Source organism: Capra hircus, chromosome 11 (genome assembly GCF_001704415.2).
Source record: "Capra hircus breed San Clemente chromosome 11, ASM170441v1, whole genome shotgun sequence".
NCBI lineage: Eukaryota > Metazoa > Chordata > Mammalia > Artiodactyla > Bovidae > Capra > Capra hircus.
In genome coordinates this window covers 102284942-102309972 of record NC_030818.1, presented here as the reverse complement: position 1 = coordinate 102309972, position 25031 = coordinate 102284942, and the positions used below count along the sequence as shown (strand labels likewise).

Here is a 25031-nt window from a genome sequence, read left to right as displayed (position 1 = left end):
CATAAAAATGGATTAGGTCAGGCCCACATCATTTTTGAAAAAAAGAAAAATGCGGCTCTATTAAATATACTATTTCAGGCTAAAGAATTAAACTGTTAAGAAAACACAGTTTAAATGCAGGTGAATATTTACCAGCTTTTACAGTGACAAGGCCCTTTTTATACATCCACTCAACACCAGAATCTGAAGAAAACAGCACTGATTGATTTGGGCATAAACTTATGTGTTAAAAAGCACATACACAAAATTAAAAGGCCAAAGCCAAACTGTGGAAAATGTTGGTCACTTTGTTTGGTAGCTGCTGCTGCTGCTAAGTCACTTTAGTTGTGTCCGACTCTGTGTGACCCCATAGATGGCAGCCAACTAGGCTCCTCTGTCCCTGGGATTCTCCAGGCAAGAATACTGGAGTGGGTTGCCATTTCCTTCTCCAATGCATGAAAGTGAAAAGTGAAAGGGAAGTCGCTCAGCCATGTTTGGTAGCAGTTGCCAAAATAAGTTAATATTCTTCATATGTAAAGAGCTCTTGTGAACAAATAAGAGGATAAAACCCCAAGGGCAGAGTGAATAGATGGCATGAATGGACATTTTGGAAAAGTGCAATTTCAAATAACCAGTGCACACATGGAAAAAATAGTGGACCTCATTAGTGCTCAAAGAGATGCAAATTAAAACAGCAACACTACGCTGTCTTGCTGGACAGATTTTCCCTGAGATAGAGCCTTACAGTGACCGAGATGCAGGGCAACTATGCAGGTGATCCGCCATTGGGTTCAGAAACTGACGGGCAAGTTTGTAGCTTGGTGTGGCAAAATGTATCAAAAATGATAAAAGAAGGTATCAACTTTGAGAAATTTATCAGGGTCTTTTTGGGTGGGGGGTGCATACCAAAATGCATGTGGGATCTTAGTTCGCCCACCAGGGATTGAGCCTGCACCCGCTGCAGTGGAAGCTGGAGTCTTAACTACTGGGCCACTAGAAAGTCCCTAATAAATGGCTTTGTTTCCTTTTTTTTTTTTTTTTTTAAAGTAGTGGAATGAAACTAAATGAGCAGCAGTATGTGATTCATTAGCATTTGGCAGGTCAATTCATGCAATGCTTGGCAGCTGCAAAAACTCCCCGGAGAGGAGAATTCTGTGATGTGGGAAAGTGTGCACGAAGTGTTCTCACTGTATGAAAGGAACAGATTACAGAATGGTATGTACACGTAATTTTACCCCCTCTGCTGCCTTCCCCACCCCCAACCAGGAAAAAAGAGATATCCGTATGTGAAGCCTGGAAGGATGCACCAAAGCGTTAACAGTGGCTAGTTGTGGGGTGGTGGTGTCAATCAGCGGCAAGCATTATTGTTTCCACCCTGTAGTATTTTCCACATCGTGTGCAGCAGTCGTGTGTTGAGCCTCACAGTTGGACTGAAAGGGTTCATGAAAATAAATCTTCTAAACCGATTCCGCAGCTGATCCAAGAAGGTGCCTGAAGAAGTTCAGCCCTAAAACAAGTTCGCTAGGAAGAGAAACCTGGACTCAGGCCTCCTGGTGTTCTGTTCATCCAGGACTCGTGGGCTTTTGTTTTGCCCCTGATGGTTCCTTGCCTCTCACATCTGAGAAGCTGTCTTTGGGAAATAATCCAAAATGTGGACAGAGCCACCCACCAAGATGTTCCTTACAGTGTTATTTATAACAGTGCGAATGGTCAGTGGGTGAAATGTCCAGTCACGGGGCCTGGCTCAGTAAGTGAGACAGCTCACCGGTGGGACGTTTTATGGCCAGTGAAGAGGTGGGTAAATGTGAAAAAAAAAGCAGTGTGGTTATAACGTGGGATGGAAACAAAAAATCAGGACAGAAAATCTCTCTGTTGTGACTTTCATTACAAACGTCAGGTTCAGAAGGGAATGTGATATTATGAGAGGGATTGTTATAAGTAAGGTTGGTGTGGCTATCAGAAACACTTATTTTCTCTTAGAAGTTCCAGTTTTTCAGAAACGTATGATACAATATTCTTTAAAAAATTTTTTTTATTCTTTATTTATTTGGATGTGCTGAGTGTTTGTGGCGGCCTGTGGGTCTTTAGTTGTCGGCATGTAGAGTCTTAGTTCCCTGACCAGGGATTGATCCTGGGTCCCCTGCATTGGGAGCACAGGGTCTTAGCCACTGGACCAACCAGGGAAGCCTCAATATTCTTTTTATAATAACTGCCCCCCCAGTCTGAAAAGTAAACATAGGTGAGCCTCTTTCCACATGCTCTTTCTAGGGCTGGATTCTGGACGGCATCCCCGAGACGCGGGAGCAGGCTCTGACGATCCAGACCCTTGGCATCTCCCCGAGACACGTCAGTGAGTAGTCCCACCCATCAGCGCTGCAGACCCCAAGAGTGAGTGCCCACCCTGTGCTGTGTCAGCGGCTCCCCAGTGCCCACCCTCAGCCCAGGTGCCAGCATCCAGCAGTGGGTTGACGGGCCTGTGACCCGGCAGGAACCAGGAGGACCGCTCAGCTGAGTTCTCCAAGAGCTAAATGCACTCGGGGCTTGTGCTGAGGAACCTAGGGTCTTGCTCTGACCCTGGAGATTCCTTGTTTCAGGAAGCCCCCGATCTCAACCATGGGAACCTCTGAGAAGCCACTGGAGACTGGAAACCACTGAGAAGCTCCGTATAGGAAATAATCCCAAATGTGGCGAAAGCCTTCTGTACAGGGATGTCGCAGTTATTGGTGGCCCTGACGGCGGTTGGCAGGCAGCGTTCACACGTGGGCTACCTCTGTCCTGAGATTCCATGTCTGTGTTCTGGCCTCTCTCTTAAGGGATTGATGGGGTGGAAGTGGTGGGTGTATTAGTGTCCCGCTGCCCACCGTGTCTGGTTTGGCTTCTTTCCTCTCTGCCCAGTCGTGCTGAGCGCTCCAGACACCGTCCTGATTGAGAGAAACTTGGGGAAGAGGATCGACCCTCAGACTGGAGGTATGGCGGTCTCCTCCTGCGTCCGCCCGCCCCCCACCCCGTGGGATCTCAGAGGTCTCAGATCCTAATCACAGCCCCCACCCCTCACTGAGCACCCCTCTCAGCTTGGGCAGCAGACAGACTGAGGTCCCTGCCCGCTTCTAGCCGTGGGACGTGGGCGGGGCTGCCCAGTGTCCCAGGGTCGGTGTTCTCACCTGGACTTGAGGCTGAGGGCACCAAGCGCCACCTCGTGACCCGCTCCCCGTGAGAAGGCAGAGAGCCTGCAGGTGGGTGCCTGGCACAGAGTGAGCACTCAGAAGGCCAGCGCCGCCCTTCCCCTCGCCCCAGCATCCTCATCGGTTTATTACTAGTGGCAACGGGGAAGCAGGCTGAAGCCACCGCTGGGGTGGGCTGACCCGGGGGGCGGACAGGCGTCCCTGGGACCTGCAGGCTCTGCTTCCAGGACGGGCGGGTGACTCTAACCGTGTCCCTCTCTCCGGCAGAGATCTATCACACCACCTTCGACTGGCCCCCCGAGTTGGAAATCCAGAACCGACTAATGGTGCCTGCAGGCATCTCCGAGGGGGAGACGGCGCGGAAGCTACTCGAGTATCACAGGAACATCGTCAGGATCCTCCCCTCGTACCCCAAGATCCTGAAGGTCATCAGCGCCGACCAGCCCTGTGTGGACGTCTTCTACCAGGGTAAACCCAGATGGCCCCTCCGCTCGTCTTGTCCCTGCGTCACTTCATCCGGCAGCGTCCGGGGTGTGCCTAGGAGTTGAGGAGTCAAGTCGTGGGTGACCCAGGATCCCTGCCCAGAAATAAGCATGGGGACGCCAAGAGCGTCCCCCTCAGAGACCCTGGGCTAATACTCTACACCCTGAATGGTCATCAGACTTGACAGTGGAGCGAGGAGAGGTGGGGGACGGGGTGGGAGGGCAAGGAGCGCGCAGTCTTGCCCTGGGACTTCCCTGGTGGTCTAGTGGCTGGGACTTTGCCTTCCAGTGCACGGGGCCTGAGTTTGATCCCTGGGCACGGAACTAGATCCCGCATGGTGGAACTATGACCTGGCCAAATTAAATTAATAAATATTTAATAAATACATAAATACATTTTTTTAAAAGGTTCACATAAAAAGTCTTTAAAAGAAAAAATAAGAAATCTTGCTCTGAGGATCAAGGAGGAGAGAGAGAAAATGTAAAACAATTAAATAAACAAACATACAAACCCAACCCACCACCACCACCACAAGAAAACAAACACCACCAACAAATACACATCAGGGGCCCTGAGCCCACCGAGGACAGCGGAAGCAGCCCCCCACGGGCGCAGCCCTGCCTCGGGGGCAGCACCAGATGGTCGCCGCAGTTTCCCGGAAAGTGGCTGAAACAGGCCTGTTTGGGGACCAGGGGTCTGGCCATTGAGACCTCAGGGCCAGGTGACATGTGAACAAGCCTCAGCCCCACCACACATCAGCTGTGCCATCTGTGGCAACTCTCATAATCTCTCTGGGCCTCAGTTTTGTCATCGCAAAAATGGGAACAAAGATGGATCATTCCTCACAGGCTTAGGTGAGGCTGCGCTGTGTGAGATCCTGCGCAGCAGGCGTCGCAGCCGTGAGCCCAGGAGCTGGTGCAGAGGGACAGCTAAGTGTCAGGCACTGCTGTCATCGTGATTCAACATCCGGTCCCAAAAGACAAGGAAATTAGAATAATTCTCCCCCAAAGCAGCCCTTGAGAGTCCCTTGGACAGCAAGGAGATCTAACCAGTCCATCCTAAAGGAAATCAGTCCTGAATGTTCATTGGAAGGACTGATGCTGAAGCTGAAACTCCAATCCTTTGGCCACCTGATGCAAAGAACTGGCTAATTGGAAAAGACCCTGATGCTGGGAAAGATTGAAGGCGGGAGGAGAAGGGGACGACAGAGGATGAGATGGTTGGATGGCATCACCGACTCAATGGACATGAGTTTGAGCAAGCTCCAGGAGTTGGTGATGGACAGGGAGGCCTGGAGTGCTGTACCCCGTGGGGTCGCAGAGTCAGACACGACTGAGCAACTGAACTGAACTGAACTGAAGGCAGCTGCGTAATCATTTTTTATTTTTAGGTTAGTTTTTCCTTTTATTTATTTTATTTCTTTCAGCTGCACCGTGTGGCTTAGGGGGATCCTAGTATCCTGACCAGGGATTGAACCCCAGACCTCAGCAGTGAAAACGCAGGGTCTTAACCACTGGACAGTCCGGGAATTACCCTGGTTTTTTTAAAAAAGGCTTGCTGAGCTCCACACCCAGTCAGCCCCTTCTGTGTGATGCTGGGTGCCTGAGAAGATTAAAATAGCGGGTTTTAAGACACCTGACAGCTTACAATGCCCTTTTTTGGTATATCCTCTTAAATCTCTTCCAGAGACGTTTAGTTTTGGAGGGGAGGTGGTTCTGAGCTCCCTACTAGTACCGCCAGCCCCTACCTGCCAGCAGGTGTCTTTGCTTTACCAGGAGAGCAGATAGCGGCACAGCCTCGATCTCTGAAGGGGAGTCAGTGGACGAGGGGGGATGTCTGCAGGGTGATGCTACTTTGAAAAATGCCAGGCTTACAGACGCCTTGTAAATTTCCAGTGATTTTGCATCTCGGAAGGGTCTTTAGTAGCAAACACTGCACTCCGAAGATAAACAACCACAACATTTATCTCATGCCATGCTTCTGAATTTACACATTAATTACTTCCAAATTACTTAATTAAATTTAAAAGTTCATATGATCGTTCATAAAGAATTCATGCCTGGAATTGTAAATAAAAATGTGAGCGTCTGAATATTAATTATTATTAATTAATAATGCAGAGAGATAAATTGAAAATTGGGATGCAGAATTCTCTCTGTGTTTTTTTTTTTTAATCTCTCTGCAGTGCATCCAGCAACCACATATTTTTAAAAAGAATAATTAGATGTTGAGACTGTCTGGGGGATCATTACTTCTAATTAACTTAGTTATTTACTGTAAATTAAGCATCATTTGTAAGCAGGCTGCTTTGGCTGTAGTATTTGTGCTCTTCAGATGGGCTGGCTCCTGGAAGGTCTGAGGATATAGACAGCCTTGCTGGAATCTCTGTCTCCTGGGTTGGTCTCGCTGGTGGAAAGTGTTACCCCTGGCAGTGGGGTTGGGAGAGTGGCCCCAGCACTGCCAACTCTGCACAATGCAGACAAGAAAAGCACCTCCCTTGGGGGATGGTGCATGGACCAGATCAGACAAGGCCCGCAGAGAGTTTAGCTTGGCAGATTATCATCCTAACCATGAAGATCTAGTAATCTACCTGTGCCTTTAGTTCCAAGACAGAGAAGAATTGTAGTATTGCTAATGAACCTTCCAATAAAAAAAAAATCCCACAAAGATCTGAGACTTCAAAATTTGCCCAGTGAACTCACCCCAGTAGGTTCCAATTTTGTGCGCTTCCCGGCCTGGGCATGTTGGGAGGCATTTGCGGTTGTCACCACCAGGGGGCGTGCTACCAGAACCTGGTGGGTAGGGGCCAGGGAGCCCCCTGGATGTCAGGAGCCCGAGCTTGGCAGACCCTGCCCACCTGTCCCAGGTGTCAGGGTGGTGCCCTGGGACCCCTTCCTGTCTTCTGATGGTTCCATCCTGGGTGAAGGGCTGACTCAACACGCTGCCTGCAGGAACCCTGGCACCTGCTGGGGATGGTCCATGTCCCTGGCAGGAGGCAGGGCTGAGGAGGGAGACCCTTTGTGATGCAAGGGGGACTGGGGTGGAGGTACCACCCTCGACCTCAGCAGGTGGGCTGTCCCGCCCCCCCCACCCCCCGCCAGGTGCCGAGTGGCTGCCCTTTAACAGCCTGCCCAGCTCGCTCTGGTGCCCCCTCCACGCTCGAGTGGGAGGACCCGGTTTGATGTTCAGCAGCTTTTGGCATCCAGTGCCCCCCATGGTGCAGGCACCTCGCCCCCGTCCCCCTGAGTCTTTGTTCCTCAAATGCCAGGGCACCCCGGGCCAGGCCTCCGTCTGCCCACGCCTGTTTGATCGCGGCCTCTTTGGAGACTCGCAACAAAGTTGGTGTCACTGGAGTGAGGCTGCAATTTATCCTCCACCAATTCCAGAGGCCTTCAGAAGTCCCCCGTGAGCCCGGCCCCCGCACGGCCTGACGCATTTATCAAAGCTTGCGTCTGACTCTGGGAGGCCGGCCTGTTCCCGAGCCTCAGGCTGAAGCTCAGCCTTCATTCAGTTGAGCAACACCTCAGCACGATTTTTTTTTTTTTTTTTTGGCCATCCATGCTGCATGGCATGCAGGATCTTCTTTCCCTGACCAGGGATCGAACCCACACCCCACCCCCAGTGGAAGCATGGACTTTTAATTACTGGACCCCCAGAGACATCCCCCAGACCAATGTTTAGTGTGTTTTCTATGTCCCAGGACCAGCCCTCAACAGTACCCCCAGCAGCGCTAGGGACTGAGAGGGTGGCGCTGACCCCGTGCTGTGTTAGGTATCCCAGGACGGTGTGCTCTCCGAGGGCGGCCTCTGCGCCTTTCATTGTCCCCTCCCACCTTGGTGCCCAGGCCTGAAGGGTAACTCCTTCCCTGCAGCTTCACCTGTGGTCACCTGGCAGATGCCCAGAGAGTTTCCCCGGGGCTGAAAACAGAGAAATAATTACTGCTGCTAAAAGAGCCCATGCAGAGGCGTTGGGAGCTGGCCCCCTTTCTCTAGGAGCCTGGTTTATCATCCTGCCCTCCTGTCATTCCAGCTCTGACCTACGTCCAAACCAGCCATCGATCCAATGCCCCGTTCACCCCAAGGGTGCTGCTTTGTGGGCCCGTGGGCAGCGGGAAAAGCCTGCAGGCCGCCCTCCTGGCCCAGAAATACGGCCTCATCAACGGTGAGTGCCCTGGTGCTGCGCCGCTTCTAGAACCTTCCACGGCGTCCTGCTCTCCCAGGCCCTCTCGTGTCACGGGAGCAATGAGGGGATCGGCATCACTTCTCTTTCTTGCTCTCTGCTCTGGACAGTTTCCAGTTAATCCATCTTTGCAGGGATAAGGTTTTTTGTCTCCTAAAGAACACGGCCATGAAAACATTAACCAATAGTAATATGTCTGCAGCCCCAAGCACTGGACCGTTTTCTGGTCCTCGTCTTTTATGTCCTTTGGCTCAGTGTTTTTTCTGTGCTCTGCCCCAGAGGCGCTCCTCCCGCCTCCCGCCATTCCCCTCAAAGTCGGAGTTCTTGCATAATGTGGACCTGCTGTTTATTTATTTTCTCCAGTCTCATTTGGTTCCCCCAACCCAGGTCAGCGTGCTTACAGGCAGACAATTTCTGAACCAGAGGAAGGCTTCTCGCTCAGCACAGTTTCAATAAATATTTTACCAGGAGGAGAGAAAATATTGAAATCAGTTCTCCAGGTCTTTCCTGGAGTGGTCCCAGGTGGTCTTGGATGCCATCCAGGTTTCAGGAGGATAAAGGGCTAGAAAGGATGCTTGTAGGAGACATACTGCAAGGGAAGGGATGGGAGGCACTGACCGCCTCCCACTTCAGACGCTGCGGAAGCTGCAGTACCCGCTGCTTTATTTACTCAGGCAAAGTGAGACCTGCACCCTCAAATACGCAGATCTGCACGCTTATGGCCCCCAGTGATGCATGCACACCATATAGATATACACGTATACTGACACACAGATATATACATGCCACCCTAGAAAGCTCAGGTTTTGAATAAAGAATGCTTTTCAGTTAGGTCGCCAACTTAAAATCCCAAAGCCACTGAGATTCCCAGCCAGGAATCAATGACAAAAGTTGAAGGTAGAGAACTGAATGCTTATTCTGATAAGTATGGGAAAGTAGTAATGTGTGAGTGTTTTAGTAAAATGACTAACTAGCAGTATTACATTTTGGTTAGCATGGAAAAATAGTCTGGATACTTTACGATAAAAGATGTGCTTTTCTTGTATCCAAGTTTTGTGTTTTTTTTTTTTTTTAAGTATAATTGTTCAAATAATGCCTTCTCCTTCTGTGTTTACCTCTTAAGAATACGATAAGACTAGAATTCCAGCTGCTGTTTGGGATGACTTCTTTGTAAAGAATGAGCCCCACTCTACGTGTGGCCACACCCACAGGTTTATTTACGCACCTGCGCTTCCTGGTAGGTGAAGACATGTGAAGAAACAGTCAGAAGAGCCTTAATGGCAGCGGGAGGGTCCGAAAAACACTAAGGCGACAGCTTAATATCGTGCAAACCAATTCAGATAATTGTCACTGGGCCAAAGCTTGTTTACGCAGACAGGCTCGTTCAAGAAAAGTGTTGTTTCATTTAAATTGTTTTCGTGAAGAAGTCAGATTCGCCTCGAGTTTCCCAAACAGAAAATAGAAAAACTCACGCTGGTTTTTGCTTGGTAGCAGAAGAATCATTTGGGGCTCATTTCAATAACTGAGCATTTGGAGACTGATTCAAAGTTCACATTTCTCAAAGGCGTTTTTGAGAAACCCAGGATGTTGTGAGATTTCAGTAAAACTAGTTACAGGGGACCTGTGGTTGGCAGAGGCAAGTGCTGAGCTGTCAGGTGGGGTCTCTCTGCCGAGACCTGTCTACACCCAAAGCTCCAGGAACTGCCGGCTCTGCCCCAACAGGCCCCCCACCGCCATCCCCTTGGGTTTTCGCATTTATGATCCCCTCACTTGTGGGAAAACATCTCAGAACAAACAAGCCACATTCACTCCCACAAGGTTTATTGAAAGACTCCTGTCTGTAGCTGGCGAGAATATAAACAGGCACAACCTTTTGTAAGATAAAGGCCACTGCTGATTAACATATGACCCGTGCTCATCCTTTGGCCCTGTGATTTCACGCCTAGGACTTTATTCTGCTGCGACACGCCCCCAGATACTCAACAAGAGATGTGAAGGATGCGTGGTGAAACACAAAGGTGACCCCAGACTGTTCGTAAGAGGGCTAGTTAGGTAAGCTGTGGGCAGCTTTAAACCTGTGAAGTGACTCCATGTCCCTGAAGTGCTCTTACCTGGGAGCAGAGTGGAAAGCAGTCACTCGACAGCGCTGAGGGGATGGTCTCACCTTTGTTCAGGAAAGTGTGTTAGTCTGTGCTCAGAGAGCGTCTGAAGAAACATCCAGGTCGCAAACTGGTTATCTCTGTAGAGTGATGTGTTACACAATCCTGATTTTTTTTCCCTGCACTGAGCATGGATTTTCTAACCAGAAACAACCATGAAGTATTTTTTTTTTTTGGCCACGGTGAGCAACATATGGGATCTTAAGTTCCTTGATCAGAGATTGAACCTGTGCCCCCCGCATGGGGAACTCAGAGTCTTAACCTCAGAGTCTTAACCACTGAACCACCAGGGAAGTCCCAAGACTTTTATTAAAATGCTTTTAATTTTTACTCATTGCAAGCCTGTGATATGCACTACATTTTATTTGGTACACAGATAGGGAAAGTGCAGGAGAAAGAAGAGGCACTTAAGGATGGAGGTGGGCTCTGCTGAGCTGGGGGAGAAGGGGGAATGAGGCGAGGCGGCAGGGCTTACCCCAGCACAGCCCCAGGTCACACGTGTCTGAAGCCTCAGTGCTTCCGCTCTCTAGCTAGAGGATACTGTTGCAGTATTGTCTTAGAACATTGTAGAGTGAGGTGGCTACAGGCAGGGGTTTTAAACCATTCTTTCCTAGTAGAAATGGGCCTTCCCTGGTGGCTCAGATGGGAAAAAGAATGCGTGCAAAGCAATACGGGAAACCCGGGTTTGATCCTAGGTTGGAAAGAGCCCCTTCTCCAGGGGAGGTGGCAACCCACTCCCGTATTTGCCTGAAGGATTCCACAGACAGAGAAGCCTGTGGGTTGCAGAGAGTCGGACAAAATGATTGAGCAACTTAGCACTTTCACTTTTCCCAATATAAGCACTTAATGTTACACAATTATCTCTAAACACTTCTCTGATTGCATCTCACAAAATTGTAATATGCTGTGTTTTATCATTCAGTTCAAAGTATTTTCTAATCTGCATGTTTTTTGACCCATGCATTATTTAAAAGTATACTGTTCACTGTCCAAATATTTGGGAATTTCCCAGATTGTTTTTTGTCTCTTTAATTCTCTTGAGGTCAAAGAACATACCCTATATGATTTCAGCCCTTTGAAATTTATTGAGACTTTTTTTACGGCCCAGCACACGTCTATATTGGTGAAATACATGTGCACTTGAATATATACACTGGTTTGGTTGAATATCGTGCTCTTAGAGTGCCAGTGAGGCTGAGGTGTCTGGTGGTGTGACCATTTCTTCCGTGTCCTTGGTGACTTCTCTCTGCGTATCATTTCAGTGGCTGAGAGAGGTGCGTTCAAAGCTCCAGCTCCGCCTGCAGGTTTCTCTCTCTCTCTGCCGGTCTCTGCGCCCTGAAAGCTGAAGCTGTGTGTGCACTGGGGGGCGTGTGCACTGGGGGGCGTGGGCTCTTTTGGGTGCAGTCTCCCCTTAGCGCTAGGCAGCGCTCCTCTGCCTCTCCAGTAATACTCATTTTCTCCAAGCCCACTTTGTCTGATAAGTATAACCTCTATTCTTTCTTTTTTTGAACTATCCGTGTCTTTTATTCTAAATATGTGTCTTGTAGACAACACATAACTGCTTTAAAAAAAAAAAAATTCAGCCTGATATTTTCTGCCTTTTAATGGAAGTGTTTAGTCCATTTCCCTTTAAGGTGATTTTTTATATGGTTGGTTTCAAGTCCACCATTCAGATTTTTTGTCTTCTATTTGTGTGGTGGTTTTTTTAAAAATTTTTTTGGCTATGCTAAGTCTTCACTGCTGCCTGTGAGCTTCTCTAGCTGTGGCTTGAGGGCTCCAGAGCCTGGGCTCAGGACGTGTGCACGGGTTTAGTCGCCCTGCAGCACGTGCGGTCCTCCCGGACCAGGCATCGAACCCACGTCCTCTGTGTTGGCAGGCGGACCCTTAGCCACCAGACCACCAGGGAGGTCCTTGTTCTTTGTTCTCCCCTTCCTGCCTGCTTTTGGATTGGTCAAAAACGTTTGCTAGTAAGCCACGTTATTTCCCCCACTGCCTTTGTGGCTGTATCTCCTTGCTCCGTCTTATTTGTGGCTGCTCCAGGGCTGACACAGTACCCGTCACAGTCTGTCTTGGATTAAGACTGTGCCTCTTCCTGGGGAGCAGGAGAGCCTGACAGCAGGCTTTCCCTTTGCCTTGCTCTGGTTCTTCATGGTGCTGTAGTCACACATTTCACTCCTACGTATGTCATCAACCCTACAGTATATTGTAATTATTTTTGCTTTAAAGAGTCATTTTTTTTTAACTCAAGAGATAGGAGGAAAGGGCTTTTATATATACTCAAAATCAACACTTTTCACTCCTTTGTTTAGATCCAAGTCTCCATCTGATACATCATTTTCTTTCAGCCTAAATAACTTCCTTTAACATACCTTGTAGTGCAAGTCTGCTGGTGAAGTTCAGCTTTCATCTGTCTGAAAATGTCTTTATCTCACCTTCATTCTTGAAGGATGTTTTTGCTGCATATAGAAATCTATGTTGACAGGTTTTCCCCCCTCTTAGCACTTTAAAGATATCATTTCATTGTTGCATTGACGCATTTTGTTGCATTGCTTCTGATGAGAACTCAGAGATTATTTTTTATCTTTGTTCTCCTATATATATAAAGCATCTCACCCACTCCTAGTTGCTTCTAATATTTTCTGTTTGATTTTCAACAATTTAACTGCAATGTATCAAGGTGCGGTTTATTCTGTTCTTTTTGCTTGGATATCAGAGAGTCTTGGATCTATGGGTTGATACTTTTCATCAAATTTTGAAAAATTTCTCCCATTATTTTCTCAAATATTCCCTTTCTCTCCCCATCCCTCCCTCCCTCTCTCTCCTCTTTTTGGAACTCTAGTTACATGTATGTTAAACTGTTTGCTCTTGCCTTCCAGCTCTCTGAAATCTTGTTCTTTTTTTTTCCCCCCAGTCCCCTCCCCACCTTCTCTTTGCATCAGTGTGAATGCTTTCTAGTGCCTCTTTTCATGTCTTCAAATTCACTGATTGCAGCTTATTCAGTGATGTTTTCCATTTAAGACTATTGTATTTTCCAGTTCTGGAAATTCCATCTGGTTCTTTTTTATAGTTTCCATTTCTCTGCTGAGATTCCACATCTTTTCATTCATTTTAATTATCTTTTCAAGTTTAAACATATTCATAATAGCCATTTTATAGTTCTTATGTGCTAATACTGACATCCATGTGATCTCTTAACCTATGATACTGTGACCTGTTGTCTCCCCTTGTAGGGGTCACATTTTCCTGATAGTTTTTGTTTGTTTGTTGTTTTTGATCTCAAGCACCTTTTTATTATACGCTGGACATTGTGGTTCTCACATTCTTCAGAGTCTGGATTGTGTGGTCCTGCTTTGAGAATATCACATGAAAAAGAGCTGAGTTCTAACAGGCAGTTAGTTAGTTTCCTGGAGGATCAGCTTGACCTCATTGAGGCTTAGTTTTAGTCTTTGTTAAGGTGGGACTGGGCTTCCCAGGTGGCACTGGTGGTAAAGAACCCTTCTGCTAATGCAGGAGATGTAAGAGGCAAGAGTTCAATCCCTGGGTGGGGAAGATCCCCAGGAGGCGAGCATGGCAACCCACTCCACTATTCTTGCCTGGAGAATCCCATGGACAGAGGAGCCTGGCGGGCTACAGCATATAGGGTTGCAAGGAGTCGGACACGACTGAAGCGACTTAGCACGCGCCCACCAGGTGGGATTAGGTGTGCTCCCTCTGGGGCCTGTGTATCCTCGCACCTGAAGCACGGCCTTCCTGGAGTCTCAACGTGGGTCTGCGGTGCTGAGCGAGGTCTCTGACCCTGGCCTCATCTTGCCCTGTTAGACCCCCAGTCAGTTCCTAGCTACCCTGTGGCCTTTCTCCCCCAGGCCCTGTGGAGCCTGCCCGATACACGGGTGGTCTGGCATTGATCAGTGACTCCAGGGAACCCTCCTGCAGGTTCCCAAGCTTGCCTCCGCCGCCCCGCCCATTGTTCTGTCCTATAAAGTCCAGCTGCCTCGAGGCCCCAAGCTCCAATGCTGTGTGCCCCTGCTGTGTCTGGGTTCCACTTCTCCCTGGCCGTGGAATGGGCAGTACCCGTAGGTCGAAATCCAGGGAGAGTGAGTCCCACTCGGTGTGTGTCCTTTCTCAAGGATCACAGCCCCGCGTGTCTGCTGACCAAGTGCCTGAAAAGAGTTGCCTCGTATGTTTTGTTTAGTTTTATGGCTTTTTATGACAGAAGGGAAACAGGATACCTGCTCCTCCCTCCTGGTCAGAACTGGAGGCTCAGCCTAGTTTCGGTGTCACACAGACCTGGGTTTGAATCCCAGCTCTGCCACTCACTGGCTGGTGACCTAGGACAGCACACAGCGCCTCTCCTTACCTAAAAAGCTGCAGTTACCCTGAGGGCTGGACAATACCAAGCATGACTGGCACAGTGCTTGGCGTAGGGAAAGGTCTCGGTTGCCTTTATGCCTCCTCATTAGCACGCGAAGCCGCAGCCACTCTGCACATGGTCGCTGCTGCTGCACAGAATTTAGCATGTCATTCAGAGGAATCGTCTTTGGTGGGCGTCATCCTCAACATTCACCTTATCCACTTTAGGATTTCGATTTCTTCTTGGCTAAGGAGGCCAAGTCCTTAGCTTTAAAGTTAAGAAAAGTAAGACTGTGCTATTAACAACTCATGAAAATGTGGCTGGACCCTTCCGGCGCTGGCTGCCAAGGTTTTCGTAGCCAAGGAGAGGGCAACTGTGTTTATTCCTCCCATGCTTGGTAACTGGCATGCCCTGTGTGTTGGCCCCAGCTGGGGTCTAGAGTCACAGCAGTTGCTCATGACAGAAAGACACCTGTGCGTCCCTTTGTTGTACAGCCTGATGGTGTCTGTGGACTCGTCATCACAGGGGGCCGTGGACACTCTAGGGTCCCCACCCACCGCTGAGTGATAACAGCGTGAAAGTGGACATCACGCTGGTCTACATGGTTCTCTGCCGGAGTGTGTCCACCCCCAACAGCGCTCGGAGCCGCGGGCTGTACTCCCCGGTGTCGTCGAGGCCCTGCGGGTCCTTCTCTGGTGGTGACAGTCCTTGTTATGTCTTCTCCACACCGTCCATTTTTAATATGTCCTTCGCCAAATGCATTCTTTTTCATTCCACAGCATCCTTCCTCGGCTTCTTTTTTATTTCCAATTCCTTTTTGATACTTCCTTTCACTTGGACACACGCCCACACTCAGAAAACCCTTTTATATTTTTTTCAGTGACCTTTTTTTTTTCCCCCAGCAGGCAGCACTGGGTCTTTGTTTTGTTTTTTCCTTCTCATTCTTCCTTCTATTTAAAATTTAACGGGCTTCTTTCTGCTCCTCTCTCCTCTAGTCTGCTGTGGGCAACTGCTCAAAGAAGCCGTGGCGGACAAGTCCAAATACGGCGATTTGATCCAGCCATTTTTCGAGAAGGACATAGCAGGTAGGCCTTGCTGGCCGTGACTCCCAGGACCTTCCAGGCTCTGGAGAGAGACTGCTCTGTGTGAGGCTTATGGGGCACCTGGGGGCTCCAACTGGGAAAGACCACCAGGAAATGGAAACCAGACTTTCTGGGAGGCAAAGGCTCTGGTTTTGTTCCCCAGCTGGTCATCCTGGCTTCCAAGTGATGAGGGGCTGGGGGGCAAAGTCTGTGAACGTAATGCATTTTACTGAGGGTGTGAAGTGGCCCTCTTTCTCAAGAATGCTCGCTGTCACTTAAAGCTGGGAGCCAGGAGAGGCCCAGAGCTGCCCACCTCTTTACCACCTCTTGTCCCAAAACACCAGGGGCCAAGATTCTGATCTGGTCAGCAGTCAGAAGTCAGGAGGCTCAGACAGCCTTGCAGACCTGAGGACTGACCTGCCGTGGATCCTCAGGGGAGTCTGGACCAGGTCATCTTTGCAGACCCCCTCTGCGACCTAAGCTCCGAAAGTGTGTCCTCGATCCAAGCCTGTTCTCTGCCGTTTCCCTGAGTCCACAGATGAGCCCCAGAGAAGGGACGAGGTGCTCAGGCCACAGGCATGCCGGCTCACGTCTGGGCTCCTCCCCGGGGCGGTGTGTTTCCTCGCCCACATCTCCCATCCTTGTGTAAAGGGCTGTATGTAGCGTCTCTGTGCGGTGAGCACAAGCACGTCATCACGTCTGCTATGAACAGGCATCACGTCTGCTATGAACAGGCACTTATTATGAAGAAGGCCGACCCAGAAGGAGGAGAGGGCCGTGGAGACAGTCAGTGCGCGCGTTGGCTGGGACACCCTCACTGCCCAGTGCTCCTTCCTCCTCCTGCTGCTTCCGAACAGGCTGCTCGCTCCTGATCCCCGCTCTGAGGGCCCGCCTGGGGAAGACGACCTGGCCTGGCTCTCCCCAGGCCCTCCTTAAGGTGTCGTGGACCCTGCCGTGAAGTTCCAGTGAGGCGGGCAGAAAGGGATCCCCCGGGCGCGGCAATCAGAGGAGGGAGACACGATGGTCCCGGCCGGCGAGTCTGTTCGCATCACTGGCTGGTCAACAGGGTCAGCCAGTGCAAGCTCCGGTGCTTCCCCGTCTGGTTCAGATCCTGGGGTGCCCGCCCCGCCCCGCAGCAGCCACGAGGCCCAGGCGTCTCCGTGGAGAGGTGGAGACAGAAGCCCTGGGTGTTGGGTTCACATGAGCGTGGGCTGGGATGTGCACATAGGCATGGGCCGTGGGGGCAGCCAGCAGGGACGGAGGCCCAACGCCTGCTTAAGCTCACTCGCCCTTCAGCGAGCCCAGCTTCCCCGTTGTTGAGACGGGGGATGGGGGTGATCGGCCCTCTGGAAAACATCTGTTGCGCTAATGAGAGAATAAGATAACAAGTTAATAGGTTTATGTCATTTTAAATGTTGCTGCATGGTATCCCATCGCACGGACTGGGTGGGTAATTTGTATAATTCTCCCTGACAAAGCATTTTGTGGTTCAGAAAGAAAGACAGTGGGACAGTGACCAGCCAGATGAGGCAATGTTGACGGGGGGTAAACCTCAGGCAAAGGGAGGCAGAAATTCCTTGCCTCTTCTTAGAGACGTTCTGTACCTTTGAGTTTTTTTATTAAAATAAAAAGTTGTGAAAAGTAAATATTTAGGTGGTTTTCAGATTTGCACGCCTTTCAGTGAGCCTGTAAGGCACCCTCCTGTGACAGGGCAGGTTTGCAGATGCTTCTGATTAGGTCAGAGGGAATGTATGCCCGGGAGGCCTGTGACGCCGCACTAGGGCGCCCTCCCGCCCCTGGGCACCGGACGCTCGAGTCCTCTGTGGCTTTGCACCTCGGGATATTGCCTAGTTATTCGTTTTCTATCATGGCTGAAACAAAGTCAGCAGTTTGGAACAACACACATTTCTTCTCTCCCGGTCCTGGAGGTCAGGAGTCTTAAGTCACGTGCCGCAGGCCTGCATTCCTTCCTGAGGAATTCTCTGGGGACAGTCTGTTTCCTGGCCTTTCCCAGCTTCCGGAGGCCCCTTCCTCTATCTTCACAGTCAGCAGCGCAGCCTCTTCAACCCTCTCTCTCTCTCTCTCTGCATGCTAAACACAGAGGCCCCCAGGGGGCCTTTCCACTGGTCAAGAGGCAGAGTTGTTCTGGTTTTTATTTTTCCTTTTTTTTTTTTTTCTGGTGGATACGAAGGAGACTGAGCGCACACTTCCGATTCCCATACAGGGAGCCAGACCTTGGCAGCTTCAGTCTTCAGTGCTTTGTGCTACCGTTTCCCTCCGCAGCCTTCTCTTTCCTTAGACAAGGTAGCTCTACACTCCTCCACTTGCTGCAGAATTAAAGACGCAACCACCACCACCATCATATCTCCCTCACAGAAGCAATAAGTCCTGTCATTTCACTAATCCCCATCTCGCAGGGATAACAAAGAATGCATTTACATTCATCACCACTGACGGGGGCTCATTAGCGGGCTGCGGAGACGCTGCCCGGGAAACCAGAGCGCCCGGCTGCTGGAGGACGCTCGCGGCAACCACCCAGGCCGGCCGCCCGCGTCGCCGCCCGCCCAGCAGAAACAGGAAATGGAAACTTCAGTGACTCTCCACGGAAGTTGGGCTTGAAGGGCAAGTCGGCCTGAACCTGGAAGCGCCATGTTGCCACCTCGCGTGCCGCGTGGCCGGCGTCGCGCCTCCGGCGCAGAGTTGGGTGGGGATCGACCACATCAGCCCTGAGTCCTGAACCCAGAGGAGACAGACGGGAGGAGAGAGACAGGGTTCTGAGGGTGCAGCTGGACTTCCCGACACGCCCCGACCAAGTCCAGACCGGGGGAGGCAGAGGTGTGACGGGACGGGGCCGGCCCAGGCCCTCCCCAGGAAGAGCCGAGTGGGGCCGCGGGGGGAAGCGAATCCGTCCACACGAGGGCGAGGGCCCGCCAGCCAGAGGGTGGGAGCTGGAGGGGCAGGGCCCCCCGGGGACTGACTCTCGTCTCCCGGGGGTGAGGCGGGCCGGGGGCATGCCTTCTCCCCACACTGCCCTGGGTCAGAAGGGTCCCCGAGTCCGCACGCGCGGTGCGGTGCAGCCCTGAACACTTTCGGCCACGGACGGAGCCTCTGGGAGAAGGACACTTGGCTGCCCCTCTGTCCTGTGGGGCCGCCCGGACCACTCAGGTTTCCTTCCTCAGAACCTGGTGGTGTTTCAGATAGCTCAGCGAGGGGAGGGGAGGGGGCAGCTGCAGTCCTGGGAACCCCCGCCGGGGTTTCCCCAGATGAAACCCAGAAGGTTCCAGAAACCCTGCAAGGATTTCCAGAAATCCTGCAGGGGCAGAGAGTATGGTAAGGACCCACAGGCCTGGTCCTTGGGGCAGAGCCCCCACGCCTCTGGGCTGGTAGATGTCACTGTCAACATCCTGCCCTGCAGCCAGCCTAGTGTAGACCACTCCCATCACTCCCTCTGAAGGCGGGCAGTGCCCTTCCAGGGGCTGGACCTCCTCCGCTGGGGACTCTGCCCTGTGCTCCCGGCAGCTGGCCATACCTGCTGCCCGTCTCTGGGACTCCTGCCCTTGCTCCACCGGCCTGGGAGCTGCGAGTCCATCCCAGGAGCATGGTTATCACGGGGCATCTTCACAGCCGTCGCCGCCAGCAGCCCAGAGAGTAGACCCAGATGTCAGCGTCCCCCCACGGAGCCACTTCCTCTTACTGCCCCCTCGGGGCCTCCCGATGTGATGTCCCAGCCGCGACCTCCGAAGACTCAGTTATGTTCTTTTATGTCCTCACGGGTGCTGCCAACACCTCCTCCTCCCAAATCAGCCGCAAAATTAATAACCGTGCTGCTGTCCCGTCTTCCCACGTTTACCGGGCACAGGACTCCAGGGCCCTATCTTCGCTCATCCCAGTCTCTCGATCCTGGGCTCTTGGCGGCTGCACTGTGGACGGAAGGTTGGGGAGACGCTTGTTCCATGCTCCAGAGTCTGAGATACATAGGTCTGACCTCCTAAGCTCTGACTCAAGCTGTGCTGAACAGAGCAAGTTGGCTCTCCAGGGCCCCACACGGCACTCCTCACGCAGCCATGTCCCCGGTGAGCACAGAGAGGGCGCTGCTCATGACATGGGGCCAGGCCGCCCAGCACGCAGGCTTGCCTGCCTGGGAGCTCCTGTTACTTGTACATGGTTGCAGAGCAACTGAAAACCCTTCTGGGCTTTTGGAAAAATAACTTCTCAGCTGCTAAAAAACCGTTTAACCTTCAGTGGTCAGTGCCGGCAGACTCCATGGCCATTTTATACTAGGGGCATGTGTGCAGGCATTGTTTTTTTCTGCCCAGGATTAGCCAAAGGAGCAGCTAGAACTCAATTCTCTGCTTAAACCATCAGTGACTCACAGTGGTCACCATCTCCAAATGACGTGCCCTGAGCCTTCTCTGTGCTTCATTCCTACCAGAAGGCCTTCTGGATGTGAGCTTCCCAAGGAAGGCAGCCATCTGACCTTGCTTATTGAAATTCTCATTTCTCAAGTTTCACTTAGCATAAAAACTAACTCCCTCATTGGTCTCAGCTCACCCTAGCGCTTTTTGGCTAAGGTCAAGTGTAGTGTGGGGCCTTCCCAGGTGGCACAGTGGTAAAGAATCTGCCTGCTAATGCAGAGGTACAAGCGGCGCAGGTTTGATCCCTAAGTTCAGGAGATCCCCTGGAGGAGGAAATGGCAACCCACTCCAGTATTCTTGCCTGGGAAATCCCATGGACAGTGGAGCCTGGCGGGCTGCAGTCTGTGGGGTTGCAAAGAGATACAGCTGAGCACACATAGCTTTTAGTCCTTCTCCTGGGAATTCCAGCCATAAATTATGGTCCTGTGGCTGCTGGTGGTAGATGCTAATATAACCTCATCCCAGACGACTGGGTCTAATCAGTGGTACGCCACCATCTCTGGTTCAGAAGGGTGGCCTTCTCCCCCAGCTCTGGTCATTGTTCTCATTCTCGGACGTTGCTTGTGTTTTCTCTGGAAATTGGTGACCCAGGCAAGATATTAAAACAGCTGAAGGTGTATTTCATCCTCACTGGTTTAGTCTTTGCTCTCAGTGTGTGAGATGCTTGCCTAGAGCTGTCCCCATCGCGCTCCGTTCATGCAGGGATGTCAGGCGGGGGGCCGCCAGTGGCAGTGTGTCCCCGGGGTGGGGTTTTCAGGTCAGACCCCAGCTTTTCCCACCTCCTGGGTCTGCAGGGTCGGAAGGGAGAACTGAGCACCTGCCAGACTGGCTAGCTGACCAAGGTGCAGGGGGCGCGGCTCTCCTCACTCACTTCCACTCTGTAACCAGCCCTGCCCTGCCAGTATCCCCACAACAGCTGGAGGGGGTTCAATTGAATGAAGGCCTGGATTCCTTGGCACACATACCGGACATACACTGACTTTTTCAGGTGAGAAAACAGCTCTTTAATTGGTATAATAACTTTCCCCTAAATGCGCAAGTGTTGGCATGTAGAAAAGATAATGCGGAAGACAGATCATTACCCCGTGTTACCCATGCCTGCTCCCATAAACCCCGTTATCGCCCAAGTATTTCTGTCTGGAGAAAGTCCCTCAAGGCCTAATAGAACCTGAGGAGAGGCTGGAGGTTTGAGGGAGACTCCAGACTCTTAATTTGCACCCTTTCTGGTAATGAGACCTCACCATGGCCAACGCAGCCATCAGAACACGAACAAGCCGAACCAGCCCCAAACTGGCGTGATTACGAGCATTTTCGAGAGGCTTCCGTGAGTACATGTCCCAGGAGGCCTGGATCAGAACTCAGCCGGAGGGCTGCCTTTTTTTTTTTTGAGGGGGAATTAATATTCTCCTCACTAAATGCACACTAAAGATTCGACAATACACCAGCTCTTCTCTTTTGTTAAAACCTTGCAAAGAGTGGCTGAGTTGAAAGACAAAGTAAATCTTCCCATCTGAGGAGGTAAGCGGCTTGCTATTTCTTGTTTTTTTTTTTTTTTTAATAGTGCAGCCTCGGCAAGCTGCTAGCTGTCTTACCACAGAGGGGAGACCCCGAGGGACCCCGGCCGGTTTCCAGCAAGCCTTTGCATGTGGTGTGTTTGTACCAGCTGAAGACAGCGCATGACTCTCTAAATAATTTACCAGTTGATTAATGGACTCACAGGGGTATAATTAGAAGAGAGAGAGACTGTGGGTACAGTAACCGGTACAGTGCTTGGGGGAGCAGGAGCCTTTATTTTTATAAAGAAACTTTCTAGGGTGCTGGGCGTTTGAAGCTAACTTGGGAAGAGCTCAGTGCCTCTTCTCTTTTGAAGTGGAAATAGGACAGTTTGAATCCGTCGAGTTTAATTTTTCACAAGCTTTAGGGGCCCTGCAGTGCAACTCCCTTTTTATTATTGAAAAAACTCTACATTTTTCTTTCATTTTTCTCCGCACACACACACATGCACACACAGACACACAAGCAGCCCAAGCAGTAAGTAATAAACACATTAATTTACTCTTTTACTGAACGTGTATTTTATTCGCTGCACCTCCCCTGGATGTGTCCCGACGGCCCCTCAGCACCCCCACCAGACCCCCCCCACGTTGGGCTGCCTGTAGGTTGATTAATGGACACCCCAGTAATTTATGCATTTTTAAAGGAACCCTCACCTCCGTCTTGACAATGCTTTTGAAGTAGCTCCTTTTTTCAAGTCAAACTTTTGACTTTTCCGCTGGGACCGCTACAAAGATTTTCTTCTGGAAACTAGGTAGGCGCCTTCCTGCCGAGACGGCCCAGCAGAGCAGCGGGTCTCAAAGTGGGGGTGTGTTGTGAGGGGCAGAGGCGTGTAATGAGGACAGCTGTAGAAAGGGGGTCAGCACGCTGTTTATCAACAGGGTTGTGCCCCTAGAGGGTCCAGCTCCTGAGTTTTTAAGAACTAGGCTTTGGCTGTGAGAGTGGCATCGTCTGCGTTATTAAGATGATGCCCTGCTGGGGCATTGGCAAAGGTCTGTGGCCAAGAGGTTGCAAAGCTTTCTGTTCGGTGGCCAGAGCGGCGGGGAAACTGAGGCAGCGAGGGGCTCTCAGTTCACCCGTGCGTCCAGTCCGTGAAGTAGCCTCTCCCCCTGGAAGATGGGGGCCTGGCCACCATGGCAGTGTCAGCAGAGGGGCCGTGCAGATGGTTTTCCTGGGCTGAGTGTCCGTCAGGGACTTGCCGTGTGTCAGGCATGGAGATCACAAAACCGGAGGGGAGCCCAGAGGGGCAGGGTGTCCTTCTCATTCCGACCAGGGCTTCTGGACGCGTCTCCTCTCCACGGGCAGCCCTGGTGGCTTCCAGCCCACTCAGCTGTGAAATCGCCTGTGACAGGCCAGGCCCCAAGGCCCCCGCCTTCTCCTCCAGCCAGGAGTCTCCCGCTCACACCCCTCCAGGCAGGTGTAGCTTGAAGCCCCTTGCCCTCCAAGTACCCCAGGCAGGGATCTGAGACTGGCTCTCCTCTCGGGCTGCGAGCAGGGCCCGAGGGGTGTCGGGGAGGCTTCCCTCAGTGACCTTCTGCAGCCCCTACACTTCGGACAGTTGCCACATCCCTGAAACAGACTTCCCATGGGGGACTTGGCACAGCTGTGATTACCGAGGAGGGGGGCCACAGGGCCCTCACCCTGCAGCTCTGCCCTGCTGTACCCTGCCCTGAGCTGAGCAGGAAGGGGGCTCAGGGTAGAGAGAGGTAGGTGGGTGCGATGGGGCAAAGGGACACAGAGGCGAGAGGGGAGGGACGCGTGTTGAGTACACACCCACTCCAGTATTCTTGCCTGGGTTCCCATGGACAGAAGAGCTGGGTGGGCTACAGTCCATGGGGCCCCAAAGAGTCAGGCACGACTTAGCTACCGAGCATGCATGCACGCAGACCGCGCCCTTCCCCTGCTCTTCCCCGGGGCAGCCAGACCTCGATTTCTCCCATCCGTGGCCCTGAGCACCGGAGCCCTTCTCCACCTGGGCATGGTCAGGTTACAGGGAGGTAAGACGGCCCTCCTCTGGGACCCCTCCCAGCACCTCCCGCTGTGTGTTTCCACTTGGGCTCCGTCTGCTCCCCAGTCCCCATTGCCAGCGTGGCTCCTGGTAGGAGCTCAGCAAATGTCCGTGAACGAACCCATGAATGAGTGAACAGATGAGGGCACGGCTGGTGTCCCGGGACGGCACGGCTAGCAGAGCCCGGCAGGCCCGCCCTGTGGCCGCGGGGGCCCAGACACTTTGCCCCACTGCCTGCATTTCTACGTGGGTGAGACTCCATTCGTCTTAAGGAACAAAGGGAAAACAGGTGCCGGCGGGCGGCCCGAGGGGTTTCCAGAGAGGTGGCCCGAAGTGTTCACTCCTGGAGAGTGGAGGGTGAAGCTGCAGGCTTGGGGTGTGCACTCACCACTCTAAACTCTAGTGCAGTTCAGGTTCTGCCACGGGGTGACCTTGGGCAAGTCACGCAGCCTCTCAGGACTACAGCGTCCTCATTGACAGCGTGAGCTTTCCACAGTACCGTAGTCATGGTATGTTAGGTGTCCACGTGAAAATGTGTCTGTGAAATATTTAACACCACGCATGGCACCCAACTGGGGCTCGCCTGGTGGCTCAGATGGTAAAGAAAGCACCTGTGAGGCAGGAAACCTGGGTTCGATCCCTGGGTTGGGAAGATCCCCTGGAGGAGGGAAAGGCTACCCGCTCCAGTATTCTTGCCTGGAGAATCCCATGGACAGAGGAGTCTGGCGGGCTGCAAAGGGTCACGAAGAGTTGGATACAGGGGTGCGACTGTGACTTTCACACTTTATGGTATCCAACAGACCACTTATCAGATACTATTATTATCATTAATAGTTATAGTAGTTGTCATTCTCATAACGATAGTAGAAATCATGGTGGTAGTAGCAAGGCCATGTATGTTTACATGTAACTTACATGTACATATGTGTATTTAACACATGTATGTTACACAAGGTCATATACACAAACATACATGTATGTTTCATAGGTGGACTTCTTTGATACCTTATTCTCTTCCTGTGATTGATGCCAGCTTGGGGCACCTGGTCCCCGTGGTCACCAGGAACTGGCCGAAGCCTGGTCCACTCCAGCTCTGGGGCCCCGCTATCTATTGCAGCCGCCCTACAACATGATGGCATAGAAGGATGGCTGCTTCGTTCTGCTCCTGATGTCCTGGGTCAGGATTTCAGGCAGGGCAGGGCAGGAGGGCTTGGCACCACTGTCTGACTTGGGCCTTAGTTGGCACGACTCTTGACGACTGGAAGCAACTGGGCTGGATCATCCATCTGGGCCCTACGTGTGGTTCTTGGTCCTGGTGTGGACCTGGCTCCTTGCTTCTTCTCCCCGCTGCATCTGCTGGGGCAGGACCCTTCATCCCCACGCCTGGTGCCTGCAGTGAGGTGCTCAGGTCTCCCCCTCGGTGCAGCGTCGCCATGTGGCAGCTTTGGCTTCCTCGTGTTGGTCAGCCTCCTTGTGTGATCCTAGCTTCCCCCACAGCAAGCATCCCAAGGAGGCTGAGAGCAGCCGTCGTGGATGGGGTGGAGGGTGGAGGATGGGGTAAGAGAAAAGGCTTCTTCTGACCCAGCCTCCGAAGTCCCAGAATGAGCTTCCAGCTGATTCTGTCCATTAACCGAGCCAA

General features: G+C 51.7%; 1 protein-coding gene across 5 annotated transcripts in view; it reads left to right on the top strand.

Annotated features, from left to right (window-relative positions):
- Window positions 1–25031, top strand: part of AK8 (adenylate kinase 8) — a 134248-nt gene that overhangs the window by 46529 nt on the left and 62688 nt on the right. For 3 of the 5 annotated variants that reach the window (XM_018056041.1, XM_018056043.1, XM_018056044.1), the window contains exons 6-10: window positions 2248–2329; window positions 2875–2946; window positions 3429–3629; window positions 7674–7805; window positions 15329–15418. In XM_018056041.1, coding sequence (XP_017911530.1) covers window positions 2248–2329; window positions 2875–2946; window positions 3429–3629; window positions 7674–7805; window positions 15329–15418 — 577 coding nt within the window. Of the gene's footprint in view, window positions 1–408; window positions 1195–2247; window positions 2330–2874; window positions 2947–3428; window positions 3630–7673; window positions 7806–15328; window positions 15419–25031 lie in introns of those variants that run through there. The other 2 variants (XM_018056045.1, XM_018056042.1) reach the window with 2 other exon arrangements.